Source organism: Myxocyprinus asiaticus, chromosome 36, assembly GCF_019703515.2.
Source record: "Myxocyprinus asiaticus isolate MX2 ecotype Aquarium Trade chromosome 36, UBuf_Myxa_2, whole genome shotgun sequence".
NCBI classification, from domain to species: domain Eukaryota; kingdom Metazoa; phylum Chordata; class Actinopteri; order Cypriniformes; family Catostomidae; genus Myxocyprinus; species Myxocyprinus asiaticus.
The window spans coordinates 38978048-38996383 of NC_059379.1; the positions used below are offsets into that span (position 1 = coordinate 38978048).

Below are 18336 nucleotides of genomic sequence, written 5' to 3' on the forward strand. Positions count from 1 at the left end.
ATTGTGTTGTCACAGTACTTTCTGGGATTGACAACGACAATGACTTAATGCAGTTTTAGGGTGGAGATATTTGAGATGTATTATATAAATAAATAAACATGATAGTCCACATAGAGAAAAACACATGGAGAAACAGCGACAGATGTGTACAGACTACAGTACCAAGCAGATAAATAATGCACTAACCTGGCAAAAATCATTTTCATTAATATTCATCATTATTATCATTCTCATTGTTTCTTCATCATAAGCATTGGTCGGATCAACATGGCAAACCAAGCAAATACCTCATGACTACAGTGCTTATTTCTTAATAAAAATAGAATTGTAAGTTGAGCAAAAAATAAATAAATAAAAAAAGAATCAATTAACTGCTTTCGATTACTCCTTCAAAGGTTTTTTCCCCAAAAGCCAACCCCCTCACACCAGATTGTGGGTTACAATAAGCAGTCAAGGAAATCTAAATACTAAAAATCTAAATAGTATCTTCATAAATCCACCCAACAGAAGCATCTTAGTTACACAAACATTGAATGAAGATGTGCCTATATGTGGATGCACGTGTCTCATTGAATGTCAGAGTGAGAAAGTTTCAGAATTGATTTGACTTCAAAATCAAGAACGAGTGGATATTTTAAGCTTGATTTTCACTGTTCTCTCATTTCATATTTCTTTCTCTCTCTCTCTCTCTCTCTGCTTGTCACTCTGTGGTATGTCGATTGTCTTCAATTGTTGAAAACATCTCTGACTTCAGCAGTCTAATTTAATAATAGCTGGTGGTGCACCTTACACACACATACACACACACAGTCAGTTAGGATCTTTAGCCCCATGGGTGATATTTCTCTCTTCTTTCAGCCCAGAATAAAACAATGAAACACACACATCTCTCTCACTCTCTCTCTCTCTCTCTCTCTCTCTCTCTCTCTCTCTCTCTCTCACGCACGCACGCACTCACAGACACACACACACACACACAAACACATCACATCTCATTAGAGTCTGGGCATTGACTGGGCCAAATTAGAACATAAAGCTTTTTGGATTTTTGTCTTGTCAATGTTACTTTTGCTGTATGTTTCTGCTCCTGTTGAAAGATGAATTTTTAAAGCATCATTGCTTTCGCCAATTGCTGTTTTTCCTCCAGGATTATTTTGCACTCCAGATTTTTTCTAACTCCATCCAGTTTTCAAGCATGAAGCGGCCACCATCATGTTTCTCTGTAGGGATAATGTTACAAATATAGAGGCCCAAAAGTGCAGTGTTGATGTCATATGACCAAGAATTGTGCACGCTTGTGTGTGTGTGAGCGAGAAATCACTTTCCCAAGCGCTTGTCAGCCATCCATGATTTTTTTAACAGATAAATTCCAAATGTTTTCCATCATTTTGACAGATAAGATAACAGCAATTTGAAACTAGCACATGAGTTTTTATTTTGTTCATCTTCATGGGATATATGCGTCTTCTTTCTCTCTGAATGCTTGTGTTTGACAAAGAGCAAAAGAGCGTTTTCTTTAGACTCATGCCGGATTTTCCTAAACACTGCGACTCCAAAAATCATATGTGTTATGTGAAAAGAAGATGCTGGAAAAAGGGATTGGTGTTATTGTCTGTCACTTGTACTTAGACCAATAACAACACAGTATAAAGCAATTAAATGAACATCGAACTCTGTCAGCGCAACAAACCCAGAACAATCAATCAATACTGAGGCTGCATTGCTCACTTCGTGAATGCAGTAGCCTTGTTAAAGCATGAATAACATATCATACTTGTTTGCTGGGTTACTTTTTAAGGTATAAGCTATACCCTGGTAAAATGTTCTTGAATTGTCATTTTTAATTACTGAAAGCTAACATTGGCTTTATTAAGATATCAAATACAAATAGAATGCCATACATATATAAACACAAAACTATTCATATCTGTACTTGGTATCAGCTGATACCTAAAACTATTGGTCTTCAAAAAGTGGTATCGTGCATCTCTATACCAGAACATTCTGAGGTCACAGGCAAAATTTCATCAGTTTTCGATGCTAGAAGGCGCTATTAATTAAGAAAATCCTAATCGTGCTACTGTCATCAAAAAATGAAATTTGACACCAAAACAGCTGTCTACAGCAGGGGTTGGCAACCAATGGTACGCAGAGGGTTAATCACTGTTAATCACTGGTTGATCAACAGCGAAAGAGATAATTTTTTTTTATTCAAAGTCCTTCACATGTGGCATGCCAATCTGCCGCATTTTGTAATCCATCATAATAATGCAGCGTGTTTATTTACAGTAGTTATGAGCAGAATGGGCAGCTAAACACCATTAAAGTGTGATGAAACTGCCCTGGGTGTGATTCAAAATCAGTGCATGCTGTCATTAAAGCTGAAGGAAGACATACCAGTTATGATGAATCTCTGGAATTCATGTTAATTGTTCAATTAATCTTTATACACAAACTGTTAAGCTGATAATATAATTTGTAATGAAAATGCAAAATAGAAGCGTTTCATACAGGCTATATACATGCATGGGGTGGGGGTGTTCGGCACAGTGAATAAAAAAGAAAATTAAAAATGGCACTTTATGTCAAAAATGTTGTGTATCCCTGGTCTAAAGCATTGACAGGATCTATTCTGTCAAATTTGATTATTTTGATCATCTTCTCTCCATATGTGCTTGGACCCCAATAATTGCCACTTTTTTTTATTTAATTTTTTTATCAACAACTTACTGTACTGTAAAGAACAGAGTGGATGTTAAAAGAGACATTATTCAATGGCAAATGGATTGCATGGATCTTGTCTTTGGACACATTACACGGGTGTTCAAACCAAACTTTTGTTTTCATCACACAGTGAAAGGATCTCACTGCTTACTCAGTCACTGGTGTGTGAAATCTGAAAATTTACCAGCCAGTGGCAAATTTTTGGCCACAGACATTTTTTGTTGCATAGTGCGAATTTGGTTGCAACCCTCTACAATGTGACTCGCACAGAATAAAATATTGACCTTGGTATTTAAAGGTGCTGTAAGCGTTTTTAGCATTCTGAAGCATTCACGTGACTGAGCCGTTGAATTAGCCATGCCCCCTCATTTCAAAACCCTGCTCTCCAAAGATACAGTAATTTTTACACCAAAACTGAGCAAAAGAGCAGCATTGTTTTTTCCTGTGGCTGTCAAATTCAACAGTGGCACAATAGCGCCTTCAACTGACAAACATTATGAGCCATAGCCTCAATGATCTGCTTCAAATACAACACTATGAGAACAAGCAAAATGATTGACAGATGAAAAGCCTCAATGTCCGTGGTCCATGGACACATTTGTTTTTGTTGTTTACAAAGTCTACAGCTGTCACAGAGACCAGTGAGATATGTCAGGACACTTATTTCATTAATAACTTTAAGGGAGTAGGAAAATTGTTTTGCATACTTTTCCATGAAAAAATCGCTTACCTCACCTTTAACAATCGTTCAAATGAAGATCAGGGAGCTCGATATTTTTACTCAGCTCAAAGGCTTAGAGCTAATTTAAGCTTATGCAGTTGTGATAATGTGAATACAGTGGTAATCTGTCATTGGTTATATGTAATGGTTAGTACTGATTGCATCAAGTGCTTGAATTAGTACAGCCAGACACAAAATGTTCCCTGTTCTCTTCTAGAATGTATCAGTAATGTTGATGTTGTCTCTCCTCTGTAGCTCCAGCGATTGAAGCGATCTCTTTCATTCAAGTCTGTCATGCGGAGTAAAAGCGTCGACAACTTCTTCCAGCGCACCAGCAATGAAGCTCGGCATTCTCCAGACTTCATCTCTGAACATCCTCCACCTGCTCTGGAACCTCCATCTCCTCCACCGTTTCAAGAGTGTCCTCTGCCATTTGATCGTTCACCCTCGCTGTCACCATCGATCAGCCCCAACCCGTCGCTGTCATCGCAGTCGCCCGCTGTCAGTCCCTCCATCTCTCTCAGTTCTAAAGCCTCGCTTAAGTCACAGTCCTGCACGGAGAAGAAACATTCGTTCCAGGAATACGTGTTTCGCCGACCAACTGTTTGTCAGCTGTGCAAGCAAATGATAATAGGTACATGAAGATACACACCTCATATACACACATAAAGGGTTAGATCACCCCAAAATTACAATTCTGTCAAAATGTACTCATGTTGTACCAAAGTCATATGACTTTTTTCTGTGGAACCCAACATTTTGGGGTGAACTTTGTATTCCTTTGTATAATAAACATGAGGATGATTACAAGTACCAAAAATTCATAAATGTCATCATATGCAATTTCTCTCTTTAAAAATCTCCCTCTCTCTCTCTGTCTTTCCAGGGTATTCTAAGCAGGGTTTGCGGTGTAAATCTTGTAAAATAGGAGCTCATCTCTGGTGTTCTTCTGAGCTTTCCCAACAAGCCTGCCATGGCAAGGTGAGGCAGTTCAGTATACATTACCAAAAACTACAAATGTTCTTGACTTAACGCGATGTGTTGGATAGCTGGATACGATTCCAGCAACAAGGAAACTGATTGTCCAACTGGAATACTTAACAGTTTTCAAACATTTTTTATTTTAGTCATAATTTTTGTCTTCTGACAAAAATGTCCTTTTAATTGAGTTAATATTTCAACATGTCATATTCATTATTTTATAAAATTGTATATATCTGACTATAATGGCATCTAATTTTAGTCAACAAAAAATTATTTTTTTTAGTTGACAACAAACAATATGACAAAAACTTATTCAATTTTAACAGATGGAATTTTTACCCAATATTTAGAAAATGTGTAAACTACATACAATTTTTTAAACATATATTAAACATAATAAAGATGAATATGTTTAATATGTAAGATTGGTAGACACTTGGTGATCCATCATAAGTGGTCAGCGCTAAATACAGGTGGAAACGTTGTCCAAAATGTTTTCCGACCGGATCACTGAAACTAGATACGAAGGTAGTCAAAAATGTATGTGACTGTAAAAGACCTCTGTTCCGTCGGGAAAGGAGAAAGCTGGAGCCAGATGCACATTCAACGAACATTAATCCAAACACCACATTACACTGAAAACATAATGACAACACACACAGCTTCAAGGTGACTCTCTCTCTCGGCGTCTCTCTATCGACTTCAGCTCTGCTTCCGGCTTTATCCCCGCCTACTCACGGCATCATCACTCACTGCTGGGCGAGATCATTTGCCCCAGGTGCACACCTCGGCCTCGCTCCTCTCCATCCTTGCTCCGCCACGCTTGGCCTGCCACAGTAACCACGTCACATTTAAGGGGTGAAGCACAATCTGTTTTAAATGCATCCCGGACAGCAGCAAAGCACCCCTCCTCTTCTGTCGATAAACTGCTGCACTAGAACAAAAGTTTCAAGTTTGACCATTACACCACCCCTGGTGTTGCGAGTTCGAATCCAGGGCATGCTGAGTGACTCCAGCCAGGTCTCCAAAGCAACCAAATTGGCCCGGTTGCTAGGGAGGGTAGAGTCATATGGGGCAACCTCCTCATGGTCGCTGTAATGTGGTTCTCGCTCTCGGTGGGGCGCATGGTGAGTTGTGCGTGGATGCTGCGGAGAATAGCGTGAAGCCTCCACACATGCTATGTCTCCGCGGTAATGCGCTTAACAAGCCACGTGATAAGATGCGCGGATTGATGGTCTCAGACACGGAGGCAACTGAGGTTCGTCCTCCACCACCCGGATTGAGGCGAGTCACTACGCCATCACGAGGACTTAGAGCGCATTGGGAATTGGGCATTCCAAATTGGGGAGAAAAAAGGGGAGACAAAAAAAGAATGTTTGCCCATTACGAGCAGCTTTAAAAGGAAATAACCCTCCGATCAGACATATACAAGCACGAGAACTTCACGGATCTATTTGAGTGTGTCCGATATCAACATGCAAGAACGCAGATGTGAAGCACAAACATCTGAAGTTCAGTTAATGCATGTACTCCACAAGGCAATGTCCACATTAATCTGGATTAATTTAAAAACAGTGTTTTCGTCTTCAAAATGCTCTCCGCCCACACTATCATTTTCAAACTTTTTCCAAAAATTGCTCGTCCACACTAAAACATACAGTATGGAAATGCTATAGTAGTATGGAAAGTTATCCTTGTGTTCCACTGGCAGACAGCAATTCTGAGTAAACTTCTGCCTCCTTTAAAGGAATGCAATGTAAATGTTGTACAAAGTAACATTTATATTCAACAATGCTCTCAAAGTAAATAGTAGGCAACAACACTGCTACAATGTGGGCCGCCATCTTGATTGTTTTTGGTAATGGATCACATGACTGCGTCACATGACAACAGATACGTAATTGTTTTCAGATATCTCCATTTTCCCTGTCCACACTACAACGTGAAGACAGTGTTTTCAAAATTATCCACTTTGGAGAGCGTTTTCGAAAAGCTCCATGAGTGAAGCTAATTCTGCAATTTATGAGTTGGACTCGGAAAACATGTCTCGAACCGAACTGTCCACTCAACAACCGGACTAGAAAACTGATTTCAGCCTAAAATAGCAAGTGAAAGCTCAGATTATATCCAAAAATACATTCTCTGGCAATCGAAAACCTACCAACTGAGTTCTGGGAATACGAACAGTTAGACATGAGTCTGACTGAACCTGCGCCATTGGAACCCATGATAAGAAAACCGTGTATGTCCATTAAAATATCTGTTAAGTCCAATTAAAATATCGAACAGTTCACTAACAGATGTGTAATGATAGAATTCTATTTATGGTGCTAAAGGTGAATAATTATGTTATTTTCGATTCATTTTGTAAGATTGTTTATGAGAAAAAGAGCTTTTCCATGCTCTTGAAGAATATTTTTTTTGAGATACATGCTTTTTATCAGACAGCGACGATATAATGAATATACTAAAGTATTAGCTACATTTTAGAAGTTACTCTGTTGTGAATTCCTCACGTTTTGACAGTTTAGTATATTGCGTTTAGGAGACGGCACATTTACCTTCGTAACAGCAAAATTTTTGGGGTGAAATACAACCATATCAATGGTAATTCACGATTGTGCGATGGACTTCCAGTGGCCAGGAATTTCCCCTCACGGATTTTGCATGGAGTTTAAGTTTGATGTACTTTGACAGGTGAATTCGCCGCAATGACCAAGAGGTAGTTGCTTGATTTGGCAGTCACCTCTGTGTGGCCTGTGTGGCCATCTACACTTTGATTGGAGTACACCTGTGGCAAATTCAATTGATTGGACATGATTTGGAAAGGCACACACCTGTCTATATAAGATCTCACAGCTGAAAATGCATATCAGAGCAAAAGCCAAGCCATGAGAGCCTGGACTTGAACCCAATCGAACTTCTTTGGAGAGACCTGAAAATGGCTGTCCACTGACGGTCCCCATTCAATCTGATAGAGCTTGAGAGGATCTGCAGAGAAGAATGGCAGGAAATCTCCAAATCCAGGTGTGCAAAGCTTGTCGCATCATACCCAAAAAGACTTGAGGCTGTAATCGCTGCCAAAGGTGCTTCAACTAAGTACTGAGTTAAGGGTCTGAATATTTATGTCAATGTGATATTTCAGTTGATTTCTTTTTAATAAATTTGCAAAGTTATCAAAAATCTGTTTTTTTGCTTTGTCTTTATGGGGTATCGAGTGTAGATTGTTGTGAAAAAATAAATAATTTAAAGCATTTTAGCATAAGGCTGCAACATAACAAAATGTGAAAAAAATGAAGGGGTCTGAATACTTTCTGAATGCACTTACATTGAATATTCACAATGGACAAGGATTTTTTAACTTCACTCTCCCAGAGTATAAAGTGTAGAGTAAAACAAGGCTGCTTGGCAGTTCATTTTTTGCTGGTTTCACACACGCTCAACATCCGGCCACACCTTCTTTGCCCACGACTTTATGTGTAGCAAGTTTATAAAGAAACAGCTTATTCACAACACAAGCTATGTATTCTGAATAGCGCGTAACTTAGATCAAGTTCACCTTTCATTGTCTGTGCAGCTGTAAGTTATCATATGACGTTTTTGTTGTGGATATAGCTGATTAATGTCACATACACTATATTGCCAAAAGTATTCGCTCACCCATCCAAATAATTGAATTCAGGTGTTCCAATCACTTCCATGGCCACAGGTGTATAAAATGAAGCACCTAGGCATGCAGACTGCTTCTACAAACATTTGTGAAAGAATGGGCCGCTCTCAGGAGCTCTGTGATAGGATGCCACCTGTGCAACAAGTCCAGTCGTGAAATTTCCTCGCTACTAAATATTCCACAGTCAACTGTCAGTGGTATTATAACAAAGTGGAAGCGATTGGGAATGACAGCAACTCAGCCACGAAGTGGTAGGCCACGTAAAATGACAGAGCGGGGTCAGCGGATGCTGAGGCGCATAGTGCGCAGAGGTCACCAACTTTCTGCAGAGTCAGTCACTACAGACCTCCAAAGTTCATGTGGCCTTCAGATTAGCTCAAGAACAGTGCGTAGAGAGCTTCATGGAATGGGTTTCCATGACCGAGCAGCTGCATCCAAGCCATACATCACCAAGTGCAATGCAAAGCGTCGGATGCAGTGGTGTAAAGCACGCCGCCACTGGACTCTAGAGCAGTGGAGACGCGTTCTCTGGAGTGATGAATCACGCTTCTCCATCTGGCAATCTGATGGACAAGTCTGGGTTTGGTGGGTGCCAGGAGAACGGTACTTGTCTGACTGCATTGTGCCAGCTGTGAAGTTTGGTGGAGGGGGGATTATGGTGTGGGGTTGTTTTTCAGGAGCTGGGCTTGGCCCCTTAGTTCCAGTGAAAGGAACTCTGAATGCTTCAGCGTACCAAGAGATTTTGGACAATTCCATGCTCCCAACTTTGTGGGAACAGTTTGGGGATGGCCCCTTCCTGTTCCAACATGACTGCGCACCAGTGCACAAAGCAAGGTCCATAAAGACATGGATGAGTGAGTTTGGTGTGGAAGAACTTGACTGGCCTGCACAGAGTCCTGACCTCAACCCGATAGAGCAACTTTGGGATGAATTAGAGCGAAGACTGCGAGCCAGGCCTTCTCGTCCAACATCAGTGTCTGACCTCACAAATGCGCTTTTGGAAGAATGCTCAAAAATTCCCATAAACGCACTCCTAAACCTTGTGGAAAGCCTTCCCAGAAGAGTTGAAGCTGTTATAGCTGCAAAGGGTGGGCCGACGTCATATTAAACCCTATGGATTAAGAATGGGATTTCACTTAAGTTCATATGCATCTAAAGGCAGATGAGCGAATACTTTTGGCAATATAGTGTATATAGGATTTGCTTGAGTGCGGTATTTAACCTGTTATAAAGTTCATCATGCAAGTCTTCAGCTCTTGCAGCTCAAGTGGGGAAATACCCCAAATATTATGACTGAATTATTTCAATCAATTTTGTTTTTGATTTTTCTTTCTTAAAGGTGCACTCAGTAATTTGTTCCTCATTTAAAAAAGTTTTACTTCTAAAGAAGAGAATTGAAATTGAAACACATGAATAAAATCATGACCACTTGCACGATCATGTCGGAAACCTTATAAAAGCTGTTTTATTTTACATAAGGAGGGTCCTTTTTATGGTGCCTGCCTTGTTAGAATCACACCAGCAGCTGAATACTACTTGCTTTATCTCAGTAACCATTGTGTTATTGGAAACTTTCATTCAGGGATTAAATTAATCCTGGTTGAGTATAAATAGTGAATGTCTACATTGCATTGGTAACTCAAAACTACTGCAAGTGATGCTGAATCCACACCACTAGTTGTCAGTGTAAGTCCAAGATGACATTCAAAATATGAATTAAATTAATTGCAGTTGTAGCACATGGAATTAATGTTTACATTTTGAAAAACATTACCTAAATGTATAGGCCTGCTTGCATTTTGTATACTGAGCAGCTCAGATTTCCAGCAACATTTATAACCGGGATTTAACAAAGTTTATTAGGTTTTATTCAGCGCTTCATCTCTAAACGCAAAATAATGGGGGAAACTGCGCTTTTTTTTTTTACTGTGGGGACAATACTTGGGCTCTGTCCCGTTTGAGCGCGCGTGCACGTTAAAGCATGTTCTATGCTGCATGGAGAGTATCTATGATCCCTTCAAATGCTGTCTAGATAGCAAATTTTGTAAAAGAGCTTCTTTCTGCTTTCAATTAATTACAGACATTTTCCCATAGTGCTTGAGCTCTCTATTAAATGTGATTATTTGTTCCAGAACATAAACTCTCTCTTCTCTTCATTACACACATACTGTCTACATAATGAAAACACAATCTGCTCCTCACTGGCTGAACAGGCACTTTTATAATTACCTCACGTTTACTCAAAGTAGGTCAACAGACTCCTTTAGACCCTTGTGTTTATGTGTGTGTGTGTGTGTGTGCGAAATGGTTTTCACACAGAAAACACATTCTGTGATGAAAAATGAGAGAGCAGTAGCAAGGGTTAGAGTAGAGAAAAATATATTGTTGTCCTGGAAAAGCCTGAATTTTTAGAGAAGGAAGAATAGACATGATACACTTTTATATGATATTGCACCCAAGAACGGGTATCATGAGGCATATTGCAGTGCCCCCCCCCCAACAAAAGACACATCGTGCCCCCCATAAGCAAGAAACGATCAATTAGTAAATTAGCCTTTGGAAATCATTTCCTCTCTTCGCTTAACCATGCTAGAATTTTAGGTAACTTAAAATAGGTAACTTACAGTAAAATAACACATTGTCATTTAACATAAAACTACATATTTTACACTAAACAGAACTTAAAACAGAATTATAACCCCAAATTACTAACAAATGACAAGTAATAGCATCCACAAATAGTCCCCAAACCTTGCACAGACCTACCTCATTAATTATTCGAAAACAATAGCCAATGGCCCCAAGCATAATCAACAACAGCAGTCAAAACTTTAAGTAACACATGATTCCTGCGCGCGCTGCAGTTTCAAAATCTAATTTTGTCAGTGTTCTGAGTAGTAGCAGCATGGATATAAGAAAGTGTTTAAAGAGCCATCATCAACTTCGACCAACATCTGCGAATCAGTGTGGAGAGACATAAGTGAGGTGGTAGGAGGCGCGAATGGGCCTAACGAGACACAGGCATCGAAAGAGCAGGGCATGCTATTGCGAATACTAACAATAGCGGTGTTGTAACTGGTGTTGTTTTTATTGGTGTGTCATAGTTTTGCTTGTTTTATTATTGAGTTGTTGGAATTGAAGAGCTTTTGATGTGGCGATGCATCTTTGCTAAGTGTATAGGCTTAAGCTACATAAATGCAAATAGGCTGTGGTGTAATTTCTTTAATTTATCGCAACTGTTGTAGGCTGGACTATTTTGTTTGCATGGTGCTTTGGTGTTATGAGATGTTTTATTATAAAACTTGGTCTATTTCGATTATAACTACTGACTTGGCTGTCTTGTATTGTGGTCTGAACATTGTTTTGGTCTATCTCTGTGTCTCAGATCATAAAATTGTGTTTAGCTATTAGACTTCTTGATCAACCAGCTCCACCAGAATGGTTACGCTGGTCCACCAGCTAGTCCAGCACTAACCAGTATTAACCAGTGTGGGCCAGCAAGTAAATTAATGCTGGTCTAAGCTGTTCTTTTCTGCAAGAAGTTACATTAAAGGCAGTTTTCTAACAAAATGGAGCCTCTTCAGTTATTTAAAGCTCTACACTGGAAGCAACTCCACGCATGTGCCCCACACAAAATAGTGCTACTTACGGTAACTGCACAGGACACTTAACTCTCAATTGATTCTAAGAAATAAACACTCATATTAATTGGATTTAACTATTTTTATTACTTTTCAATATTGAATGCAATTTACGTATATATGTACTTAATTGTTGTCAATGTTTCTGTAATGTTTGACGTCACGTTATGAAGGAAGTAACAAGAGCTGGATCTAAGTGCGGCTAAAAAGAGTTTAATGAAGTGAAGTAAACAAAGTACAAAATAACGGGGTAAACACAGGAACAAAGGAAACATTCACGAAGGGCACTGGTCATACACAGGAGGTCAAAACACATAACAACTGACAAGGACTGAACAGAAATCATGGCATTATACACAAAGACTAATAAGTTAATGAAACACAGGTGAGGACAATCAAGGACAGCTGGCAGTGTTGAGGGCAGGGAATTATGGGAAGTGTAGTCCAGGAGGGCTACTCTTGGAGAAATGTAATCACTGAAATTGTTGCAATGCACTATGAAGGAAACATGCAATGCTACCTTCAGGGTTACCACGGTCATGGAAAACCTGCAAATATCAGGGAATTTTAAAATTGTGATTTCCATGCCTGGAAAAGTCATGGAAAATAATAAAATCTTCAAAGTCATGGAAAAAATCATGGAATTTTTTTATAGTTAATATATATTTTATTTATTATGCTCTATCCTAAAATATTTAACCAGGGTGTTATGTTGCACTGGATTAAAAACACACAATGAAGAGTTTAAAATATATCATGTATGTAGAATACCTGACCCAGGGCTTGACAATAAGGACTGTCTGATGGCCTGCACATTCCACAGTTCACAATCACAGTGTGCGAAATTCCCATTTTTTTTGTTTTAACATGTTGTTGAAAATTAGCAATCCACACATTGTATCAGTCAGTGTTGGTCTTGTTTGGCCTAATTTCAAGTTTATACCCACACTTTTAATTTACAGATTAAGTCTAATTTCTAGCTACGGTACAGTATATACTGTACACATCACAACCGATTTAGTAGCATGGTCTCCTCTCTCAGGGATTCATATGTTTATAACGTTCAGCCAATAATCAGATCTTTAACTCAGTGAATAAATCTTTGATCCTGCTTGTGAAAACTAGTTTAAAAGTTGACAGCAACACTAAACAGGTCATGGAAAACCCATAATTTGCTCCACAGAACTCTTCACTTAAAAACATACGTAAATGGCTGGACAGCTGAGGTTAATATGATGAATTTATGAATTTATCTGTAAAGCGCTGATATGAGGTTACATAAGGCATGAATCATATCTTGCAAATTATAAATCTGATAAAATTTTGGGGGAAATTGTCTTAAAAACAATATAGTTTTTTTTTTTTTTTTATAATCGCTTCAGACACATTTTTTAAATCCATGATGGTACAAACAGTTATTTTTCATTTTTGTGTTGGGGCCAGTGAAAATTTTGGAAGGCCAAGTAAAAATCCGAACCACAGGCCCGACCGGGCCAGTAGAAACAATCCTTAGCATTGAGCCCTGCTTGACCAATTAGAGACAACGATGTTACGCTAATCCTTGCCCATTTTAGGATTCATGCAATATGTTCGTATGGATTAAATTTAAAGGTTTCCACTTTTATCAAAAAATTGATTGGTTTTGTTTTTACTAATTTGCGATTATGTGATTTCGGTGCCATTTTCAGAATGAAAGGCTAAATGTATGGGCATGGAATTTAGCTTTCAAGCCATGGAAAAATCATGGAAATTCATTGGTTGAAAAGAGTGGGAACCCCGTACCTTAGATTTTGGCCAAAACCAGTTATATAAGAAGATATCATTGCTTTGCTGTCTACAGTACTGTTGAGAGCAGCCTTTGCCTTTGAATGATGTTTCTAGTAAACAGCATAATGGGTTATTCCATGTCATATCAACCAAATAAAAGAAACACTTCCCCAGCTAAAATGTTTTATTTTGTTAATACTTTTTCTAAAGAAAAATAAAGGACCATCCCACCAAGTGCAAGTATAATAAGAAAATTTGTACAAATAAAGTTGCATTTCAGCACTTCGATGTCTGGACCCTGTATGATATTTTCCAGAGCTTTGCAGATGTACTTTTCTGAAATACAAAAACTAGATATAGATATAGCACTAATTGAACTAACATGGCACATACATGTGTCACTTATTCTTAATAATAGTGTATTTGTTGACCCTCAAAAATCGAGATTTTGACATTATGTGAATAAATAAAACCAAGGTACATCTCATTACACATTATTCATTTCATTATTTGTATTTTGGACCTTTGTTTTGTTGGAGAAGAAAATCTAGCATCATACCATGTCACCCAGATTTGGTTTTTGACCATTAAAAATGGGTAAAATTTAACAATTTACAGATGGAGTCACATTGAGAGCCCCATATCTCTGGGATTTAACCATATAGTGCCTTTCAAATACATATACCAAAAAGAAAGTTTGTTCTGAACCAGAATATAAAAGGATATTAAGATAAATTTAATACCTCTGGAGTTATAGGCATTTCAACTTTGGAAAAACAACACAAACATGTTTTTTTTCTTCATTTTTTGGACCAATGACAATGCAACAAGAGTTGCTGAAGTCAACTGATTTTAGTAATATATCTAACCATGTGTAAAAATTAAATAATTATGTTGGCACGTTTCTAAGGTTATTTTTTTACTGTAAAATCATAGTTGAAAATTGTCATTTTTACCCCTCAACAATTTTTTTTAATTATTTAATAAATATTGACTTTGTGGTGGCTTTGAAGTAAATATCCATGGCATTTAATATTTTGGCTTTCATAAACATGTATGTATCTCTTTCAACAGAAAAAAAGAAAAGAAAAGAAAAAAAAGATCAAAAACACAATTTTGAGCTGGGGAACTTTTGGTTGAGTTGGCTACACTATACCATTGACAAAATAATCCAATCTCTTCACTCTACATGTTGCATAACATTATTTCTAGTAAATGTTTTATCTTATAAAATACTGAGAACATGTGATCCCCAAAAAATGTTGACTGCTTTTATGTGACTGCCAAAACGGGGCCTGGCCTGTCTGCAATTTATGTTGTACATGATTTTTTTGCAAATGAATAAAAAAAGATAAAAATGGACAAGACAATGATAAGAGATTCAACTTTTTAGGATAGTTCCCCAAAAGAAAAATTATTAAAGGTCAGCCTGCTTTCTGCACAAATGTATAGTATGACTTAAGAAGACTTGGCACAAATTGCATAATGGAAGAAAGTCTTTCTGGTTTTGAATGACATGTCTAGCTTTTAAGTGAACTATCCATTAATTATTTTGAATTTCTTGTGGCCTCATCCATAGACTGGTCCCCAGATTTCCTTGCCTTCTCTTCTCATTCTCACATACTCATACTTGTCATAAGCAGGTTTAATATTATTCACACTGCAAGATTTCATCATATAATTTCATGCTTGAAAATGTCAGGGCATCTGAGACGATTCAAGGAGTGTGTTGAAACATGTCTCTGAAATTTGTGAGGGTTGCAAATTGGGACAGCACCCTGTTTTGGCTTAAATCTGCTCTTTTTTTATATCTTAATTTTTATTTTATTTTTTGCGACAGGAAAACCAGGGGTAAAATATTGTGTAGTGTGAACTCTGCATATTCTCATTTGGCTTGCTCATTGGGGGCCAAAAGACATTAAGGCATGACCTTCCGTAAAGCTGCTTTGAAATGATGTGTATTGTGAATAAATATAATAAATAATACGTTGCTTGCAGGGCGAGACAGAAATATTTTCAAAGTTAAACTGATTCTGTAAATAGCAGATGAACACAAATCAGAATGCAAAAAGGTATGGCTAATTTCTTTTAATTTTCCAGAGAAATTCTGACTTTTTAAACAGTGTTGCCAGACTGGGAGGGTTTCCACCTAATTGGGCTACTTTTGATCATGCCTGACTGGAGAAAAATGCATTGGTCAAGTTGATTAAATTTGGGCTGTTTTTTAAACAGATAGCAAAGTTTTTCCTCACCATTTTGTTAGGTCATGTTATTTTAATACATTCTAACATGTTGATAAATGTTTTTTTTTAAATCACAGAAAAATAATGTGCAGTACAGTCCTCCAACTTGATCACACGTAGACCTGTCACAATAATTACGTTATCGACTTATTGTTCGATATATGGACATGACCTCGATCATTTTTGCTGATCTCGAAATTGCCCATTGTGTTTATATGCTTGTTTGTTTACATAAGAATGAATGTCTCTAACATTTAAGCCAGTCGCGCTGCTTCTGTCCTCTCATCTGCTCTCTGTGTCGGAGGCGGGGCTCAGGCAGCTCCTCCACACACACGGAGCAGACAGCGACAGGTGAAGATTACGTGTTACTGGAGGCTAATAGATGTTTTAATAGGTGTTTTTCCCAACAACTGCATAATTCCAGCAGAAAGTTTGGAAGAATATGTCCAAATGGACTTGGTTTCAAAGCCGCATTCCACAGCTCCGATGTGGGAACATTTTGGCTTTAAGCCAAATGAGAGAGGAGAGCCCATTAACGTGACGAGCCGGTGTTGTGCCGAAATTGGTGACCTATCGAAATCTGTGACTAGAGGCCACTGTTCATTAAGTTTTTGTGTGAGAACGCATCCAGTGCTCGTGCTCAGTGAGCATCACCGCGCGCTAACAAGTGACATGAGAAACAGGTGAGTTGAGACAGCATCACTCCAACACCTTATCCTTGAGTAATCATGCTAAATTGCTAATTTGGTACAAGGAAATCACTTGCCATTATATCAAACACTGCTGAAAGCTATTTGGTTTGTTAAATGAAGCTTAATGTTGTCTTTGTGTTTGTTTTTGAGTTGCCACAGTATGCAATAGACTGGCATGTCTTAAGGTCAATATTAGGTCGAAAATGGCAAAAAAGAAACAGCTTCCTCTAGAAACTCATCAGTCAATCATTGTTTTGAGGAATGAAGGCTATACGATGCTTGAAATTGCCAAAAAACTGAAGATTTCATACAAAGGTGTACACTACAGTCTTCAAAGACAAAGGACAACTGGCTCTAACAAGGACAGAAAGAGATGTGGACGGCCAGATGTACAACTAAACAAGAGGATAAGTACATCAGAGTCCCTAGTTTGAGAAATAGACACCTCACATGTCCTCAGCTGACAGCTTCATTGAATTCTACCCGCTCAACACCAGTTTCATGTACAACAGTAAAGAGAAGACTCAGGGGTGCAGGCCTTATGGGAAGAATTGCAAAGAAAAAGCCACTTTTGAAACAGAAAAAAAGAGAAGAGTTTAGAGTGGGCAAAGAAACACAGACATTGGACAACAGATAATTGGAAAAGAGTGTTATGGATCTTAACCCCATTGAGCTTTTGTGGGATCAGCTAGACTGTAAGGTGCGTGAGAAGTGCCCGACAATACAGCCACATCTATGGCAAGTGCTACAGGAAGTGTGGGGTGAAATGTCACCTAAGTATGTGGACAAACTGACAGCTAGAATGCAAAGGATCTGTAAAGCTGTCATTGCTGCATGTGGAGGATTTTTTTGATGAGAACTCTTGAAGTAGTTTAAGAAGTTCTGACTTTTTTTTTTCAAATTGTAATTGTAATTTTTCACATTATTAATGTCCTGACTATACATTGTGATCAGATGAATGCCACTTTGGTGAATAAAAGTACCAATGTCTTGCCATAAGAGCAAAATTTGTACACTATTCCAAACTTTTGGCCCTCAGTGTATTAGCCACGTACTCTGGTGATATATCTTCTCAGTGTCATGGAGTTAATTAACGTTCAGGAGGAGCATGTTAATTTTAATTTGATAAATCACAGCCCGAGAGCAGGAGTATATTTTTCCACTGCTTACCTGCTTCCTGTGACAACTCTCCTGACATCCCACCTCCACCCCATCTCCACCTATTCTCTAGATTCATTATCTAAATAAGTAAAGTCCGGGGGGGTAATCAGGACTTGAGTCGAGTCTCGAGCTCCGAGCCCTCCAGTATACGGACAGCAAGCCAAATAAGTTTACTGGTTCAACACAAGATTGACTTCATTGGTCTATGAAAAGCAGGTACACCAATGCTGACATTGGAATTTTAAATTATGTTGATATTAGAGGCTGCCAAAATCTGTTACCCCTCTTTAATCTCAACTAAGTGTGTCTAATGATCACCAAACTCATTCAGGTGATGTCTAATCTCTTCTGTGTTATCCTCTAATAGATTTATTCCTGTTGTATGTGACAAAGTATAGAGAAACAGCAGGGTCATCAAATCTGACAGTACATTAAAGGTTACCGAAATCTGTTACCCCTCTTTATTCTCAACTAAATGTGTCAAATGATCACCAAACTCATTCAGGTGATGTCTAACAAATATACTGAAAGTACCTTTGGATAAAAGTTTCTGCTAAATAACTCCTTACTTACTAATGAAAATTATGTGAAAATTCCAAGGTGAAGCGTGTACATGGAAGAGTGTATGGAATTATTTTTCCCTTGCACATGTTAGATTTTACAAAAATGTCTGGCATGTATACCTAACATTAATTGGTTCAATCATTACCAAAAAATCACAATAACTATACAT

General features: G+C 38.2%; 1 protein-coding gene across 1 annotated transcript in view; it reads left to right on the top strand.

The window, feature by feature from the left end:
- Positions 1-18336, top strand: part of LOC127427125 (SH3 and cysteine-rich domain-containing protein 2-like) — an 83105-nt gene that overhangs the window by 13153 nt on the left and 51616 nt on the right. The window contains exons 2-3 of the mRNA XM_051674521.1: positions 3701-4079; positions 4332-4426. Of these exons, the coding sequence (XP_051530481.1) occupies positions 3701-4079; positions 4332-4426 (474 nt within the window). The remainder of the gene's footprint in view (positions 1-3700; positions 4080-4331; positions 4427-18336) is intronic.